We start from the raw sequence: 19,456 nt of genomic DNA on the forward strand, positions 1-19,456 counted from the left end.
GAGTTGGCGCTTAATGCACGGGAGGGGACCTGGGCCCCTTCAGAGAGGAGGATGTACCCCTCGCAGCCCCTGGGACCTGGGGTACAATCCCAGCCCGGAGTCTCCGCACTGCACAGACAAAGGAACCTGCACAGACAACCAGAGGCTGTAGCTTTTCTTGGAGCGATGACTCATTTCAGTTCACAAAGGATTCTGGGCAGGGTAGTGAGAAGTCAGGTTGGCTGATCCATCCCTATGACTTCACTTTGCAGAGAACAAGGCAGGAGCCAAGTGACATTGCAGATTCCCGAGGCACTGCAGCGGGATGCTGGCTCAGTGCAAGTGGTTCTGATGTATGGGATAGGCATGGGACAGATCCCAGCTGTTCCATGCAAATAGGATGAAAGAATGGTAAAGAGGATTATTTTTTTCTCCTAAAATTGTTCACCAGCAAAGTACATTCACAGAGCCTTTTTTTAAGGTGCTTTTTTGCCAGCTTTTGAACCGAACTTGAACCAGTATCTCGAGGTAAGAAGAGCTGAGAGTTCTGCAACTCATTTTTAAAAAGTAGATCTACGAAGGTAAAGTACCAGATTCCTGTTGTGTTCCACGTACCCTCAGTAGCCCATCTGAAATGCTCATTGAGGCTATTATGACTCGAAGGTTTACTCTTTCTTCTTATTCCAGATTCTAGGATGTCCGTTTCTGTTACTGGCTCCTTCTTGTGCCTGGATGCAACCCCCTAGCATGCACCAGGCTTTAGCATCAAAGCTACCTGGGGGATGGAGCCAGTCCAGAAAGGGTCAGGTAGGTTTCCCCTTCTTTTCTTTCAAGAGTTGTTGTGTGCGAAGCAATATGGTAAAATATCTAGACCCGCTCTGATAAGGGTGCGCTGTCCTTTGAGAGGCGGTCTTCCTGTTAGGACCCCGTGCAGCCTCCACTGGAGGCAGCAGAAGCGCCTCATGTAGGCTGCCCACCAGATGCGTGATTCATCCTCAGTCACGTCAGAACTGAAAAGTCAGACAGCCTGTAGGATCTGTAAATAGGGAAGAATTGTACTGCTCCAGATTTCCATCAGCCGTAGTATCTCTTCCACTGTTCGGATGGAGGCGTTCGGTAAATACTATTGGACATCTTTTCTTCTCAATTAATATAGTCCCTGAAATTTGGCGTGTTATTTGGCCCGTTAACCTACATGCAGTGCACTAAAATCAAAGTGCTCCTGATTCATATGCTCAGGGACTGTTTCCAACACTAACATCAGATTGAGGTTGCTATGACGGAAGCAAGCATATTTCTTCTGAGTCTGCTTTAGGAGTCAAATTATTACATAGCTGTTTTTTTACAACAATCCATGGGCTCTTCACACAAGAGCTTTCTCTTTTTCAATAGTGAGATGGCAAAATGGGGTCCTCCAAAGTCCGTTACACTGTGTTTCCAGAATGAAACTTCGCACATCCAAAAGCATGGTTTTACCATCCCATCAAATTTATAGGTTTTGCAACTCTTTGTCATTAAAGATATTTCTGAGAGTCCTAAATCCCTTATGTCATTTGTAATAATAATTAGAACATTTTAAAATGCAAACTATATATTGGATCGGTTTCTTGAATATCTCTTTTCTCTTTGCTTTCATATCCATCCCCATAGCTCACCCTTTTGCAGAGGGGAAGAAAGCATGCTTCCTCTCTTCACTGTCAAAGATGTCTCTTCTTTGTGATAGCGCTTTGCATCTTCAAAGTGGAGGGTGTTGAGTCAGTTTTGAAGGATGCTTGGTGACATCATAGTATGTTGAGAATATACAGTAATTATATAAGGTCCCCACATCCATCAATTCCATTCATCTTTAAAGACCCTATTCAAAGTCTCCCTCTCCCGTAAAGCTTTCCCTGATTACTCAACAGGAGGTCATTTCTTAATGCTGTTGGAGAATTACTATTTCTCTCCATGGAGAGATGGGTATAATTATATATTAATAAATTCCTGTTGTGGGAGTTAATTTGCTAGTCATTCATGTATTTTCTTGTATCTCTTCTAAGGATGTTGTAAACGGTAATTTGAATATGTTAGAATTGCTTATATTTTCACACATTTATATCATGTTTCCCCCCTAAATCATAAGCTCATTGAAGGCAAGGATCAAGATTTATGCCTTTTTCCACAATTCACATCTCCTAGTAGTTCCCTACACATGGAAACCACTCAAGAAATAGTTGATTATGAAGAGTGGCCGTTTAAAAAGCATTCATTTGGGGCGCCTGGGTGGCTCAGTTGGTTAAGCGACTGCCTTCGGCTCAGGTCATGATCCTGGAGTCCCGGGATCGAGTCCCGCATCGGGCTCCCTGCTCAGCGGGGGGTCTCCTTCTCCCTCTGACCCTCTCCTCTCTCATGCTCTCTCTCTCAAATAAATAAATAAAATCTTTAAAAATAAATAAATAAAAAAAAATAAAAAGCATTCATTTGTCATAGAGGGTAAGAATGAACTGTTTTGTTCATTTTAAGAGTCTTCCCAGGGTAGATTAATGTAGGGTAGATGTCGGGAGTTCAGACTCTAGAAATGATGATTGGTCTTACCTTGAGATAAGATTACAGATGACACTGCATGCTGCTTGTAAAGGGTTGTTACTGTTCAGAACAAATGTGAAGATGAGGCCCTTACGTGTGGGCATTGATATGGTTTACTCGATTAGGAAGAATATTATAGGACAAGCCATCTGTAGGTAAGGGGTATGCTAAATTCTGAATATTTATGTGAAAGTGACTGTCTTGAGTCCCACAGGACATGTTCCTTACAAGGGATGACCATCATGGTTCTGTCAAAGTTTATGTAGCTCCTAGTGTCCCTGGTCTTTAGTACTAAGGGTGCGCATACTCAAGTGCTGAGTTTCCTTTCTCGGGTAAGAGATTGGCCCAGCCAAACTTTTGAAATAGGCCCACTTTCTTTGGTGTCCTTGTAACTGTCTACTCCTACAATTTCCCATCTTCTGGTGCTCTCCTCTCCAAAGTCCCTGGGTAATGCATGCTTCCCATTTGCTTTCAGACCGTTCTCCCCCAGCCCAGTAATACATGCTGAATACTATATGTTTACATATATATATATGTGTCAAGCGAGTGTGACATATTAAGTTATATATTATATATATATATCTTAACTTTTCTGCTTCCCAGTCAAACCCTTCCGTTTGCTCAGTGCTCATGCTCACATTAAAAATCTAGAGGTGAGCAGTCTGATTAATTAATTCACATTAGTGTAACAAAGACTGTTGTCCTCCTGGCCTTCTCTCAGATGTCTCAGTTTTGTTTAAAAAAAAAAAAAGGTTTCTTTTTAGGTCCAAATGATTTTCCTACTGGTAGAAATTCAAACACCATGAAAGAGTAAAATGAATAAATTTAAATAGGCTCAGGGAAGGTAATTGTAATACTATTACTATTTGTCAGATATTTTTTGGTCCCAGGGACAGTGTAAGCATTCAACATCCCTACCTCCTTTAATCCCCTCAGCTCTGTAAAGGGAACATTACTTTGTGCCCTTTACTGAAGGAGAAATCACGACCCCCCCCCCCAAATTAAATAATTTGCTCCAAATCCTACAGCTAATGAGGAGCAGACCTGGGCTCTGAACCTACAGTGTTGGTCGACCCCTGTCTTGTGATGCCGGACTTTGGAGAGAAAGGTTCCTTATTGGCGCAGGTAGTTGGGAGTGTTCTCTGTGGGTGCCCTCTGGCCTCTGCAAGTTTTCATCCCAGTAGACTCTAACGTGTTCTTCCATAATAGCCTCCGTGGCCGTTGAAAGGGTTGCTAGAGTGTTCAGTTGTTGGGGAGTTGGTAACAGTCATTCAGTATAATTTTGCCGTAATTTGGGAACTGTCAGCATTTATATATATTTGAACTGTATTTAATTCGGCCTTCTTGTTCTGGTATAACTGCATTGTAGAGAAATCAGTCACAGTGTGGTTGCCTTACCTGAAGGGGTGAAGCAGGGAGTACCGAGGCTGAGAACAGCTGTGGCGATTCTAACTTATAAACAGTGGAAGGGAATGACCCTGGGGATGTCAGACTGATGTATTAAATTGTCGTTGAGAGATATCGTCGGTGGAAATTGGAGCATCTCATATGGCTCTGGTGTTAGGCTGGGTTGCGGTACAGGATGGAGATGGAAGAGAAGTACATGGTAGCTTAAAAGAGGCATGTCGATTCTGTCTTGCGTGATGCACTTCTAGCGAAGAGGAGGACACGCTGTATTCCACAGGACTCCTGTTGGCCGGGTGCCTCACAGGATCGCGGGACCTTTGAGAGGTCTTATTAATTGTTGTCAACTAGGATTAGCATGTCATCATGGTTTTATCCCTGGTGGTAAATGGCTGTAACTTAGCCCTGGATGAGCGTCTAGAGAGCAAAGGGGCAGTCAGTGATGGAAACGTCTGGCAGTTAGGTGGGTCTTACCTCACTGTGTCTGTATGTGCAGTATCGAGGTATTCAACAAACATTTGAGTGCCTGCTTATGAATCGCACACTGCTAGGATTTATTCCGTAGTGCCCAACATACACTGCACTTGGGTGATAATGTGGAGCCTGAGCAAAGGTTTGAATTACTGAAGCATATGATTGGCCTGATGGCTCATATTTCCACCCTAACTTTTCAGCTACAAATCTATTGCAAGAGCAGAATGGTCCAGTAGCATTAGCTGCTTATGATTACAAAGCTGTCGTGGTCATCCCTGGTGATGGTGACAGCGGTCCCCTAGTAGGAGGTTCTCAGCCGTCACTGTCCATTGGTCACCCCCCTCCGCCTCATTCTCTACCCTTTCTGGCTTGCCCATCTCTGCTTTTCCTGCGATGAGTTTTTATCAGTAGTCAAATCTCAAGAATGAGAGCGATAACTAATATGACTAATGAAAGCTTGTAAAGTGAGGAACGTAATGGGCTTCTTCTATAAACCCGTGAACTGATTGATTTATCATTACACCTAGTAGCTGCATGTCTATGCATTAGACTGCTAAGCAGGAAGATTCAGGGGATGTGATGGACCTTAACCCATTTGTGTGCACGCACATGCGTGCGTGGGTACCATAGGCCACCATGATTGCTCTTGTGTACTCTCATGTGAAGTTTCTTAGTAAAGTCATAGGTGATGGACACCATTAACTTTGGTATTACTAATGGGAGCCACTCACTTACATTTCTTTTTTGAATTAAGACAATTTATTCCTATGATAGCTTAGGAATTAGACCTTCTTTAAGAGACGCATCACGTATTGAAATAAAGCACCAGGTAACTTTAGAAAAGCTGTTGTAGAATTTCTAAATGTTCTAAAATTCCTTTTCTTAAAAAAAAAAAAATGTCATCCTTAACTGCCATCAACGATTGCAGTGAAGGCTCAGGCTTAAATTTCTGAAATCAGTGGCATTTAAACCAAACGTAGAGTAAACTGGTAAAGGGGCCTTTTTCAATGCCACTTTCCTTTGAGATTTCAAATACAAACATTTGAAAGTCAAGGATAGCAATTTGGTTTCGAGAGAAAGCTGTTTAAAATGTCGCAGCATGTGAGTTAATGGGAGCTGTATGCTCTGCCCTCCTGCAAGGGGGTTGCTGTCTGCTGGAGAGGATATGGGAGGGGAATATGTGTTCTTCTAGAGCAGCTTCTTAAAAAATATTGTAGTAGACCATCTGTTAAAAGAACCAAGCACCATTTATACATAAAATTGGGGCTAATACATTGAACTACATTGTAAAACCAAGGGTCTGTCTGATGTGCTGCATCAGAGACATTGCTCACTTAACCTCAGAGAGCTTATGATTTCCCCAGGCTCAAGGGTGTTTCAGATAAAACTTGGCATGTCAGGAGTCCTGTGAATAGTTTACGGAAGGGAACACAGTGTATTGCTGCTGTGCCCACTCTGCATTTTATAGGCATGTTTGACCATTTTTATGAGTCACAGTATCTACTGCATGTGGTAATTTTATTGGCATCTATAATTTTAACTTTAGTGTTAATTTTGGCAACACGGAGAACAAAAACAGGCACACTTTAGTCCTGAGGAGTGAAGCTGAGCAAGACTTCGAGTTAGAAGGAGCAAATGATGAGGTCTTTATTACAAGGGACGAGATGAATGGCCAATATATGTTGCCATTCTTTTTAAAATTAAAGCCTACTTTTTTCAGATTGGATTGAGTATTAAAATAGTTTCTCCAGCAAGATGGAAATAGAGCTACACATGAGTACTGTATTATGCTTTTATGCCAGAATTCTGCTGCATTGATACGGAATCATAGAATCATTGAGAGCCTGAAGGAATCTTTGACATCATTTCCAAACCCTCATTTTACAGATGAGGAAACAGACGCAGAGTGGTAATTGTGTTTTGTTATGAGAGACTGGGTGGGCACTTACCAAAATATCTCCTGAATGCCTTTATGTGTTGGGAATTTCCTGATTATAAATTAGTACAATTTCAGAACTGCGTTGGTAAGTAGGTTGGTTTGATTCATAAACTTCATTAGGGTCAAAGGTCACTTTAATCCAGAATACAGATTAAATTGATACAGCGGAAACTAGTGTTTAAAAATAAACAGGAAAACAGGATAATTTAAACATAATGCTGGTGGTTGAAAAAAAATAGATTATTTAAAGAAGGCTAAGATGAGAGATGGGCTTCTGGGTCCTTTCAAGGGTGTAGTTTATTATGATGTAGTTCTCTGGAAAAATCTTGGCTGTCCTTTTCTTATAGAGTTGTATGAAAATGGGTACTTTAAGATGGAAGGAAATAGATTTATGTTTGCTTTTCTAGCGAGGTATCTTTTGGAAAGGTGCAGATATCATCTGGGAAGAGATGGATGTGAATTGTCTTGAAAGTCATGTCTTCTTAGGAGCTGTGTTGCCCTCCCTCAGATGCAGAAGTTGGAGAGTACAGAGAACCTAAATTAATGACTGAAAAAAAATTGGCATTTATAAAGAACAGAGCTTTATTACAGTACCTTTTTTTTTTTTTTGGCACACAAATAGAACCAAGATAGGACCCATTTTGCAATGTGAGTGCCTAAAGGTATTGAATATATAACAGGCTTTCAAATGTATTTCTTGAAAGGATGAATTATGTGAGGCAGAATTTTTTTGAAATAATTCCAACTAAAGGAACTGGCCAAAAGTTGGAAGGGAAGGGGGGGGGGCTGGTTTCAATAGTAAAAATGTATGTTCGTGATGAAGAGATTTCCGAGGTGGAAATAAGTAGTGGCAGACGGTACAGGCTAGAGAAAGTCGGCGTGTGCATGGTTTCTGCCTGTCGTCCCAGACCCTCCTTGTCAGCTGCCCGGGCGGTTGTCATCGTTGCGGGGGTTTGTTTCCCACAACGGGGGTTTGTTGCATAAGAATGATTTTCTACCACCAACATGTCACGTAATTCCTCTGAACAAACATACGCAAAGGTGCCCTATCAGCATCAAGAACGCGATCTAGGCCTCCAGTCAGCCCAGGATCTACCTGGCTCCTGTTTTTCTCGCCATCCCACCCGCAGCATGCTCCAGCTGTGCCCAGGTGTGCCCAGCTCCCCCAGGCTGCGCTGCTTCCTGCCCGCGTGCGCATGCGCGCTCTCCAACACCGGTCGGACTCCCCGCGCTCCTCCCCGCGTGGCCCTGGGGCGCTTTCCTCTGCCCTCATGCTTCTCAGCTGACCAGTACCTCAAATAAGAGCAACGTCCCAATATTCGCTGAGGCATTTTGACTTTAATGGTAAATGCTCTTAAAATCAAGAAGGTGTGCGCACAACTGGAATCTTGTCATGTCTTCTCAGATTTTAAATGTACTTACCAGAAATTTATGGAATGCTTACTCTGTCCAGGGCACTGTGCTTGGTTTTGTCTGAACTATTTTGGATTTGACACATGCTCCCTGAGGACTGTACTTAAATGGATGTTTGTAAGAAAATAAAGCTGAAATAAAACCTATTTACCCCCTTCTTTTTAGAACAACAGGACAGAATTGTGACGGTCCAGAAAAAAATTTGTTAGCCTGCAAAGTAGCTATGAGTTGTCTTTATGAATGTGTTCAGAACTCATTCTGACAATAGAAAAATCCATCCCATAAATTACAGACAAGTAACCATTCGTAGTTTATAAACAACATAGTTTATACATAATCTGTAGATTATGGTGCCCAATGATGATTTAGCAGTATTTACATTCCCTTGTTTTCTTCTTTGACCGTTAAATGTGGTCCAGTTGTTGGAAGAACTTTCTGGTATTTTTTTTTTAAAGATTTTATTTATTTTGAGAGAGAGAGAGAGACCGAGAGAGTATGTGAGTGGGGGGAGCGGCAGAGGAAGAGGGAGGGAGAGAATCCTCAAGCAGACTGCTCGCTGAGCACGGAGCCCAACACAGGGCTCACCCTCACGACCCCGAGATCATGACCTGAGCTGAAATCAAGAGTCAGACGCTTAACTGACTGAGCCATCCAGATGCCCCGAATTTTCTAGTATTTTAAGAGTGACTAGCTGGCTCATTAAGCAGATCTTATATAAAAGATCCATAGAAAATCATGGTAAACTTGAATAATGTGTTGTGTTGTATTAAGAGATATCTATGATTCCTTTAATATAGATCTTAAATGCATGTCCTGATCCTCACTTAATATATAATTATTTTTCTGTGGCAACTGCTGTGTTTTGGTGCACATTGTTGGTGAAACTAAGAGAAGGGGTCTTAGAAATTGCCTGGCTGAGTATATTTGGTCTCTTGTGATTTTGTTTGTTTCTTTCGCAATTATTTAGCAAAAATGCGTGAGGGAAGTCACAATCCTTAAAATACCCTGGGAAATTCCTAGGATTACAGTGTTATAAATGGACATTCATTCATTCATTCTTTCATTCAGCAAACATTTACTGAGTATCTCGTGTAACCTCTGCATGATTCTAGGCACTGGGAATGTAGTCGGAATATAGCATTCATGTGTTCTTCTTTTGCAGAGCTTATAGTCAGGTGGGTGAGGCAGACAGTAAACCAGTACACACACAGACACACACACACACATGCGTGTGCACACACGCACACATTCAGAGAGTGAGGACAGTAGCTTGCTTAGATTCTGGTACCAAGTCAGGGGTGTGTGTGGTTTTTCCACACCACCAAGCACTTCTCTAGCACCAGCCTACAACTGGGCTGATTTCTGATACTGTCTACCTGGAAAGAGCAGCAGATCCCACAGGTTTTATCTGAATTATTTTGGATTTGACAAATGTTCCCTGAGGACTGTACTTAAATCGAAGTTTGTAAGAAAATAAAGCTGACATAAAACTATTTACTCTTTCTTTTTAGAACAATATGAGTTATAGCGGCTCAGAAAAAAATTTTTTAGGCACAAAGTAGCTACAAGTTGGCTCACTCCTAGAAGACTGCCCCCCTTCCAAGCCAATGGAAAGCCCAGGTTGTCCCCTGTGCTTCTGAACGGACTGGCTATAAATTGAGAGGTTTCCATGACCCCCTCCTTGGACTCAACCTGCTAGAGCAGCTCATAGAACTCAGAGAAGCTTTTTTTAAAAAAGATTTTATTTATTTATTTGACAGAGCGAGATATAGCAAGAGCAGGAACACAAGCAGGGGGAGTGGGAGAGGGAGAAGCAGGCTTCCCTGCAGAGCAGGGAGCCCGATGTGGGGCTCGATCCCAGAACCCTGGGATCATGACCTGAGCTGAAGGCAGACACTTAGCGACTGAGCCACCCAGGCGCCCCTCAGAGGAGCTTTTTTACTGATTAGAGTGCCTGTTTCTTATCCAAGGATACAGCTCAGAACGGCCACGTGGAAAAGCTGTGTGGGGTGAAGTACAGGGAAGGGATTCAGAGCTTCCATGCTCTCTCTGAGCGCGCCGCTCTTCCCCAAATACCCATGTGTTCACCAACCTGGAAGCTCTCTGAACGCCATCCTTTGGGGTTTCATGGAGGCTTCATTACAGAAACATAATCAGTTAAATCATTGGCCATTGGTGACTGATTCAACCTTCCCAGAGGTTGGGGAATAGGACTGCAAGTTCCAACCCTATAATCACAGGGTGAGTTCTCCTGGCCTCTAGCCCCCATCCTTCGCTTCAGGTCCAAAAGCACCTTATTGACATAACACAAGAGAGCTTCTCTCTCTCATCACTTAGGAAACTCCACAGGTTTTAGGAGGAGGGAATGGGGATAAAGACCAGATATGTATTTTCTATACATCACATATACTCGGGTAACATGAGAGAGTGTCCCCTGTAACGTGGGAACAGCATTGGATCAGGTAGTCAGGACAGGGCTCCCTGATTAAACTGAGACCCAAAGGAGAAGCCACTCCAGCAAAGGTCTGTGCAAGGAGCCTCCCAGAAGCTCAACAAATGCAGAGGCCCTGAGTTGAGAAAAAGCTTGTCATGTTCAAAGAACAGAGGAAGTTGTGAATGTGGAAGAGGGAGGGGTGGGGAGCAGTAGGGTGTTGGTCCCAGAGGTGGCTGGACAGCCCAGACCCAGACCCTGTGGGCTACCGCAGGCCTGGTGAAGCATTCCGCTCTCTTTCTGGGTGCAGTGGGCTGTCACGGTAGGACTTTATGCAGGGAGGTGGCGAATTTTCTGTTTTTCTAAGACCTGGCTGCTCAGTGGAGAAGGAAAAGCTGACCGTCATCAAGCCAGTCCAGTGGCCCAGGGGAGAGGGCAGTGCTTTGCGGGAGGGGTAACACTGGAGATGGAGCAGAGGAGCCCGTCCAGGGAGCATCCGGGCATAGCACAGACAAGGATTGCCGATGGGGTTGGGGACCAGAAGTGAGTGGGAAATAATTTATCTTAGTGCGGTATAAAAATGAGAGGACAAGAGAGTCACTTAGAGCATCCAGATTCCATTCCGTTCTAGATCCTGAGTTAAAAGTTATTGCACAGGGCGCCTGGGTGGCTCAGTCAGTTAAGCGACTGCCTTCGGCTCAGGTCATGATCCTGGAGTCCCTGGATCGAGTCCCGCATCAGGCTCCCTGCTCGGCGGGGAGTCTGCTTCTCCCTCTGACCCTCCCGACCCTCCCCCCTCTGATGTGCTCTCTCTCTCAGTCTCTCTCTCTCAAATAAATAAATAAAATCTTTAAAAAAAAAAGTTATTGCACATATTTACTATTAGAGCGAAACTGAGCTTTTCCAAAGCAAATGCAATTCAGACACACTCGAAGCATGCTGGCTTTTGTAGTTGGCAGCGATGAATGTAAAGAAATTAACTTAGAAGATGGCAGTTCAGCTCAACACATAATTTCCACTGGAAGCGTAAGGACAAGCGTGGCCTAAACTGCAGTGGTTAGTTTTGCTAACGGTCTTTGCTTTTCCACAGAGCGCGTAAGTTCCCCGGAACCTATACAAAATTCAAAAGTAGACCTGCATTTAAAAAAGAATCACATTTAGTGGTTTTGCATCCTTGGGCTTCTGAGAAGTCCTTCATCATGGTAGGCAAATCTCAGAAGGTGTTCTGAGATTTGGCACACGGGTCCAAAGGTGCTGGAATCTGCTTTGATCTCTCCTGGGGCCCGCTGGCCCTAGCTGCCTTTTCATCTCATTTTTAAAATCATCCCAGGTGACTTTGAGGTCCATGTGGCTAACCTGGCAACTCTTCAAGAACCTAGCCTCAGTGTTCCCATCCTCTCCTTAGAAGGTGGAGGGAGAGGGAGGGATTTCCAGAGAAGATCTTTCCAATGGCCGCGGCTGAGCTACGGGGCCCACGGTGGGGAGGAGAGATTTGAACAGGGACAGCTCCAAAGTCCCACCCGCACTGCACCTCACCACCACCACAGGCTTTAGCATTAGGTTTTGTTTTAATTGAGGCCACAGCAGGTTTAAAAAAGATACACAGTATGCTAGGCAGTTAGTGCACTTGCCCACTGAGATGGTCCCAGCCCACATAATTCTGTCATTTTTGAGTCACCAATATGAACTGAGATTTATCAGCCAGCGAATGAAACTCAGATCCCCAATGACAACCAAAATTCTGTGTTCTCATTTCTACCCACTGCTGCCCCACCAGATGTTTGCAAGAGGCCTCTCTTTATGATATTTCTAACCCATAGGCCCCCAAAGTTCGTGGGTTCTCAGTAAGGTCAGTTCCTGCCTTTTGCTGTTCTTCTCTTGTTCTGGGTTTGGGTCCTCCCCGCTCCCTCTGACGACTGGGAAAATTACTCTTCTCACCCCCATCTTGCAGAGAATGGAGCTCGGAGTGAGGCAGGAGAGAGGGAAGCACTGAACTGAGCTGGTTTGGTGGGAGATGTAGGGCTCCAACCTTTGACCCTGGGGTCTTGCTGCTTCATCCACACGTCTGTTAGACTTAACCCTCCCCTGGTGGTTTTCATTCCCAGGCCCTGTTGGCCTGGTTTCATTCATGAAACCTTTTCCCATCTAGTCCATCAAAGCACATTCAGGTTCTTTCTCCAAGGGCCTCTGGGCTCCCAGCCAACCAGGGATCGTGGCTGGGCACAGTTTTAAGTGCCCCGACAGTGAGGAGGCTGGGCCACCCCAGAGCACCCTGACACCATCCCAGGAGGGTGCTGCTCTGGCCACAGGCTGACCCGAGTCTGGGATCTGGCCAGCCACGGTAGTTTACTACGACAGAGAAATCATGCTTAGGAAACAAAAAGAGAGACGTTATGTAAATACGTGTGGGAAATAAGCTCCGAAGCTCACAGGTATTTGCTCTGTTGAAAACTTCACCCTCTTTCTGTAGGGCCTTTTCTCAAGCGAAACCTTATAGAGCCCCCATGTACGAAACAGGTGGCACCCAGGGGACAGGGTCAGACTTCCCTGCTCTTTCAGCCTCTCCCTCTGCTGGGTCCCCCCACGCCCACGCCCACGCCCACGCCCACCCCAGAAGTCTTTCCAGGGAATTCTAGGAGTCCTGGGAACATAACTTGCAAACCGCCACACCGTGACATGAAGATCACAGAAAGGAAGACAGACACCCTGCATGCCAACACTCTTCACGAGCCTTTGTCAGCAACCCCCCTCGCTGCTGGGCCTTCAGCCCACCCCCTGCCTCCATTGGTTCCTTTAGTTGCAGACCTGTGCAGGCGGCCACAGTCCCTTGTGGGTGGCCGTCTCCTCTCTGCTGCTCCCTCCAGTCCCTCCTCTTGCTGAAATTCACATCTGACTTCGTCATCCCTGAAACGCCTTCGGTGGCTCACCATCCCTCCTAGGATGAAGGCCGCGGGCGCTCAGCTCTTTCCTCACGGTTGTCCCTGCCCACCTGTGCCCTTTCTCTGCTACTCCCCAGAAAACATCTGCTTACACGTCCTACCACCCCCCACACCTCCAGCCAGCAGGCGCACTCCTACTTCAGCCCTGGATTCAGGCTGCACATCTGTGGGGAAACCTCCCACTTCCTGCGTCTAAGCCCCGCCCTCACGCCCAGGTTGCTGCACCCCCACCCTGCCCTCCCTGCCCTCGCTGTCTGTTGTTCTGCCTTCTCTGGTGAACTGTGAACTCTGTCTCCTCCACTTACGTAGAAACTCCTTGAGAGCAGAGATGTTTCCAGGGGAGGGGAGATGACCCTGTCCTGAGTAAATCCCAAGCCCCCAGCAGATGCGGGACACGTAAAGAGCGCTCAACATCGGAATGAATGAATCTTCAAGTTTCCACAAGTGCATTTGTCGCGATGGGAATGGCAGTTATGACATAAACCAGCTCCAAGTTAATAAAATCAGAGATCATCTTTCAGTCTCGTGTTGTACGCCTTTCAGTCGTTAAGTCTGCTTCAGTGAGATCTCAGGTTTGCAAGGCCGGTTCTATTTGTCGAGGCAGTTGGAGCGTCCACTCTGCAGTGGACGTCTTCCCACCTGCGTGGAATTGGCCGTGGCCGTAACAAACTTCCGCGTTCAGAGTTGATGCCATTCCTAATACAGGGAACAGGGAAGAGTCAGGGAAGAGTCACGGAAGGGACACGTACGTGTGCGTGTGTGTGTGTGTGTGTGTGTGGAGGTGTGCGTGTGAGACGAAAGGCCGGGTCTTTGAATGAACTGCTTACTTGAAAATTGTCTTTCTGCAGGTGATGTGTCACCAATCAGCATGTCTCCCATCAGTCAATCTCAGTTTATCCCACTTGGGGAAATCCTTTGCTTGGCCATCTCGGCAATGAACTCCGCCAGAAAACCTGTCACCCAAGAGGCGCTGATGGAGCACCTGACCACGTGCTTCCCAGGTAACGGGAAAAGAACGTAGCACTTTCCAGATGGGTGTGTGTTCCATTGCTCGAGGACATCACACGGACCATTCCTCTTATTTAAATGTAATAGAAAAAAAATTCTTTGCCAAAACGGGACGGAAACTTTTCTTAGTTCTGTAATTAAAAGCCAAGGCACCTCTGTTACCGCAAAAATACTTTGCCGTCTTCGGGTCTTACTGCAATCCTTTTTAAGTTGGCGCTGAGAAGAAGACATTAAATCAGAATCCATGAAGAATTCTGGCAAAAACTACCAAGGTTCTGTTCAACGTCACCATAACCTGCTTTAAAGACATGAACATCATGATTCATGGGAGCAAGTCAGAAAATTTTAGTCCCAAGGGATTACACTAAAGAGACAGTAATGTCAAAAATAAACAGGTCTTGCATGCTTGTGTCATGGCTTGATGAGTTTTAATAATCTGATATTTGATAGATCAGTTAAGATCCCATTTTGAAAGAAAAAAATAAAATGTTTCCTTTTCTCTTAAATATTAGTAAAAGAGGACAATAGGCCAGCTGCTGCGTGATTGGCACTGGGTGCCTCCAGTTCAGGAGACATGGGAACAGTGATGAGCTAAAGACTGCATGCCCTATCTCGAGGGAGGTGGCCCACTACTCAGCTCCGGTGTATTGACCCCCCGCCCCAAAATGTAGAAGTCTGCCAGAGTTGCAAATCTCCTACTTTTTCAAGAGAATCTGGACTTTCAATTTTATGTGAAATCTGTAGACCTTCCTCCCTATTGGCAGTTGGTTGTGTGTGTGTGTTGTGTATGTGTGTACATTTTAACACATGGGTGCCAGTGACATGCAAGTCCAAGAAAACACATTACTGGGCCACCAGTTGGCCAACTTGGCTTGGACTCCAATCTATGCTTACATTAAAAATGAGCCCTTGACACAGGTTTTATGCAACGTAGAAGAGACCTTGGTAAATAGAAACTAGAGGCTGTAGCCGTTAGCTTTTACTACCAAAATGCCGGGTTACAATCAGCACATCCGTGGCATACAACAATGGACATTTATTTAGCTCCTGGGTTCCCCAGGAGTCAGCTGATCCAGACTGGACCTGCCCAGGTGGCTCTGCTCCACCTGTCCTCCATCCTCTTTGGAAAATGAGACAAGCAGAGGCCTGTTCTGGGATGACAGAGACACAAGAGAACAGGCCCAGTTGTCCAAGGGCTCTTCAGCCCTTTGGTCACACCATACCCGCTAACATTTCATTGGCCAAAGCGAACCTGGCTGAACTCAAGGTTGAGATGTAGGAAAATGTAGGCAGAAGGACTACTTCTAAACTAAATATTCATCTACCATATTGAGTCTCCCCACTTTTCCTTTTGCCCCAAAGTAACTTTACATTTCTTTCCCGGTGATTTTTTTCTCCTTCTTCTATTTTCTTTTTTTTTTTTTAAGATTTTATTTATTTATTTGAGAGAGAGAATGAGATAGAGTATGAGAGGGGGGAGGGTCAGAGGGAGAAGCAGACTCCCCGCTGAGCAGGGAGCCCGATGCGGGACTCGATCCCGGGACTCCAGGATCATGACCTGAGCTGAAGGCAGTCGCTTAACCAACTGAGCCACCCAGGTGCCCCCCTTCTTCTATTTTCTAATTAATGTGTTTTGAAATTATGTATACTGTTTAAAAACTCTAACACGGACCCACCTTTGCAACCTATACATTGCTTTAAATTTTCTAACGTTATCTCTGAATATTCTTCACTGTCTGATGGTCTTTCTTTGTTAACTTCCAGGCAAACCCTTTTCCTTTCAGTAGTAAGGTAAGCAGAGTCCCAGGTGAGAGCAATCTAAGGAGACAGATGCCGTTCACAGACGTAATGTCCTTGTGAAGAAAGACCCTTCTTGCAGCCTTATACCCAGTTAGCCACTTCTGACATCAAACGTCGCAGCAGCTTTTAAAATCCCTCTATTTTTAAGTAGCTTCATGAGAGATCACATAGCTTTTCCAAAATTGGTTCCATCTCTCCCATTACTGGGCTATAAATAGAGGATGGAAAGAACACAGGGCCAGTATGTAACAGTAAATTGTGAAAAATAGCGAAATCAAATAGTAAATTGTCAAGCAGCTGATTACAATATCACTAAGTTGGAATACTTTGCAGAGAAATTCATAGGTCACCTGTACTTAACAACTGCTTTGCTAGCTTTTATGATAAATGAACTCAAATCTCAAGGCCTTATTGTCAGATGGACTGAGAGGAGCTAACTCAACCTTTTTCATCTTTGTGACACTGATGACTCATTGGTCAACCTCAGGTGGCAGGAGCACTGCATAAACCTGAGTCTAGGGCAGGGATTGGCAAACTATGGCTGCAGGCTAAGTGTGGCCCACCGCTTGTGCTTATAAATAAAGTTTTATTGGAACACAGCCTTGCCTATTTGTTTATGTATTGTCTTTGGCTGTTTATGCTGCAGTTACAGAACTGAGTAGTTGCAGCCGGGAGGCTCATATGGCTCACAAAGTAAAATAGTTACTTTCTGGCTCTTTACAGAAAAGGCTTGCCAGCCACTGGTTTAGGGCACGGTAGTAATGATTTAAAGCTTTGTTCAGCAATAGTTCCATATTTTAAACTAGTATTTCATAAAATGAGGTTCTTCCCTGCTTGTCTTCCTTCTTCCTTATCTCTCTTCCTCCTTTCTTTTCTTTTTTTTCCTTTGATTTCCTTCTTTTCTTTTGCTAGCATTTAAGGTACTTCAGAACAAAACAATTTAGAAACTTAATACAATTCAAATTCTATTTGAAAATGTATTTTCAATGACAGTGCTAAAACTCTGGAGGGATTTAAATATCATAGTTATGGGGCTTATTTTGTTTTCTTAAGGTAAGACTATTTACTTTTTTATAGCTTACTCTTTGAAAATAAAGTTTTAAAGTCTAACCAAATATTATTAAAATATTTGAATTCTCATATTTAATGCCTATTTATAAATAAAAAGAATAGCCTAGATTTGGGCCTCTATTACTGTTTTGGACATCCATATTCTAAAGAATGTTTTTTTAGTGAAAAGCCTTCTAGTAGAAATGTCTGACATACTGAAATGTGAACCCTTTTATCACCTTTCTATATTGATTGAATTTTTGAAAACAACTTTTGTCTACCAGTTTCTATTACAGAAACAATAATTTTTTTAAGGTATAAAAAGAATGAAATACTTGCTTCACAGCTTAAGTAAGTACTCGTCATCCATCCATCCAGAATGATCATTTCAGTCAGACTGGTACTTGTTGAATTATTACAGTCAGATCTTCCCAGGAGGAAAGCTGGCCCTCAGAGAAAGAGCTGCTAATGGGGTTGAAGTTAGCTTTCGATTTTGCTAGAGAATGTTAACATTATATACCCCATGTTCTATCTCCCAACTCATCCCCTTTACGTCAGTTCTTGCAGAATTCTCCCTCAGCCAGTGTTCTTTACATGCGAGAAGAAATAATCCAAAGAAGCTGACTGAAAGTTTCCATCCAAAGTGGTTAACATATAGAATGTGTGCATGTGCTCTCTGTTCCGACAGTTGTCGGATTTGCGGGATGAAAGAGATCCTAGAAGTCTAAGTAGCACCCCGTTGACATGCAGTGTTCTTAGATATCTGTTTTTGCTTTGGAAAGTTGTAAAGGTATGGAAAAGGAGAGAAGTCAGCTTTCAGCTCTATTTGGATATAAAGCTTATCTTTGTTCTTTAAGCCCTCAAAATCCAAATTTGTGGTGAATTTGGGGACTAGGATCTGGTAGTGGTGGAATGTGCAAACACTGAAAACAGCCATCTCTTTCCCAGGCGAGCCCTGCAGATTTCTTGTGCGAGTCTGCATTTCACAGACAACTGAAAATACCAGTCATTTGACAGAGGCTTCGTAATAAAATGATCATCCTAAGTATCAGTGACTCGCAGTTAAAGCTTTGAAAAACCACAGGTAGAATTGTGGAAAGGGGATTGGACAGGGAATGTTTCTCGTTTGGTTTTTTCAAATTAAGCATTATTGGACTGACAAACTTCAAATTCAAGACGTGAAAACTTTGGATGTAAATTCTTTTTGGAAACTCGTTCTTATTCCTTCCTTTGGGAACAATCCGAGCACCTATTCTTAATGGTAAGTAAACATGATGACACTGAGGTCATGATTTTGTATAGGTTCCTAAGTTTTCTATGATCGGCGCTTGAAAGGCCTACAGTCAGCAAATTCTGTTTATAGTACTAGCTGTTTTTCTGGATTACACCTCAGCTTTCCTTTATTACAGCAGCAGAGTCAACGGGTCAATTATGAATGCTTATAAATGAGCCTTACCATTATTTTGGCAGAACTTGTGTCTGTTGCAATAGCGATTGCAAGCATGCTACCACGTCAGATGCAGTTCATTTTCGGTATGGATTTGACACCTGCACAGCTTTGTCACACAACCCCAGTGGGCATCATGAGGCTGCAGTGGGCACAGTGTCTCATCTTGGGAGTGGTAGTCTGTGTGGTGGTGCCCCCCGCCCCCCCCCCCACCAAACTTGTTCAGCCAAAGGCCCTGGTTGGGAGTAAGGCACAAAAGCTCTTTTAAGTTGCTTCTCTTAGGTGCAAGCATGTTTTGTTTTATGACGGCACTCAAGAATTTCATATATATGGTTTGGGTTGTATCATTAATTCACATGGAGTTCATTTTGTGCAGAAACTATCATAAAATTTTTTTTAAAATTTTTTATTATACCAGCCTGGAAGCCATTTGAGTAAACGCCAGTGTACATCTCTCAAGAGCAGAGCCCTAGACTAAAGGGAAACCATGCAGCGCAAAAATTAAATAATTATACTAAACAGTACATTATTCATAAGCAATGTTGCCTTTTCCACCTTGGTCACCAAGGATGGCTTCTGAAGATGGTAACATGGATGGATGGGCAGGTCACATTGCATTCGTGGATGCTCTCCCAGGCCATTACTCATGCTTTCATATCCCACTTTTGTAGTTTTGGAAGGATTGTGGAAGCCTAAACTTAGTTTACCCTGCTGTTCTAGGTGGCTACACGGTGTTCTCTGAAGGTAATCTGGCTTCCATGGGTCCTGCCCCAAAGTTGAGATGATTGATAGCTAATGCTTATAGACCCTACTATATGTCAGGCACTGTTCTGCATACATGAAACGCAGTTAAACTCACAACTACCCTATGAGGGTACCTGCTCTTATCCTCATTCTGATGGCCGTGAACAGAGGCTCAGAGAGGTTAGTTAAGTTGCCTAAGGCGATACCAGCTGTATTAGTTTTCTAGCACAGCCCTAACAAAGTACAGGGGGCTTAAACAAACA

General features: G+C 44.0%; 1 protein-coding gene across 1 annotated transcript in view; it reads left to right on the forward strand.

Annotated features, from left to right (window-relative positions):
* Positions 1-19,456, forward strand: part of STOX2 (storkhead box 2) — a 100,279-nt gene that overhangs the window by 70,806 nt on the left and 10,017 nt on the right. Inside the window, exon 2 of the mRNA XM_044911686.1 lies at positions 13,993-14,145. Coding sequence (XP_044767621.1) covers positions 13,993-14,145 — 153 coding nt within the window. The remainder of the gene's footprint in view (positions 1-13,992; positions 14,146-19,456) is intronic.

Source organism: Neomonachus schauinslandi, chromosome 2 (genome assembly GCF_002201575.2).
Source record: "Neomonachus schauinslandi chromosome 2, ASM220157v2, whole genome shotgun sequence".
NCBI classification, from domain to species: Eukaryota; Metazoa; Chordata; class Mammalia; order Carnivora; family Phocidae; genus Neomonachus; species Neomonachus schauinslandi.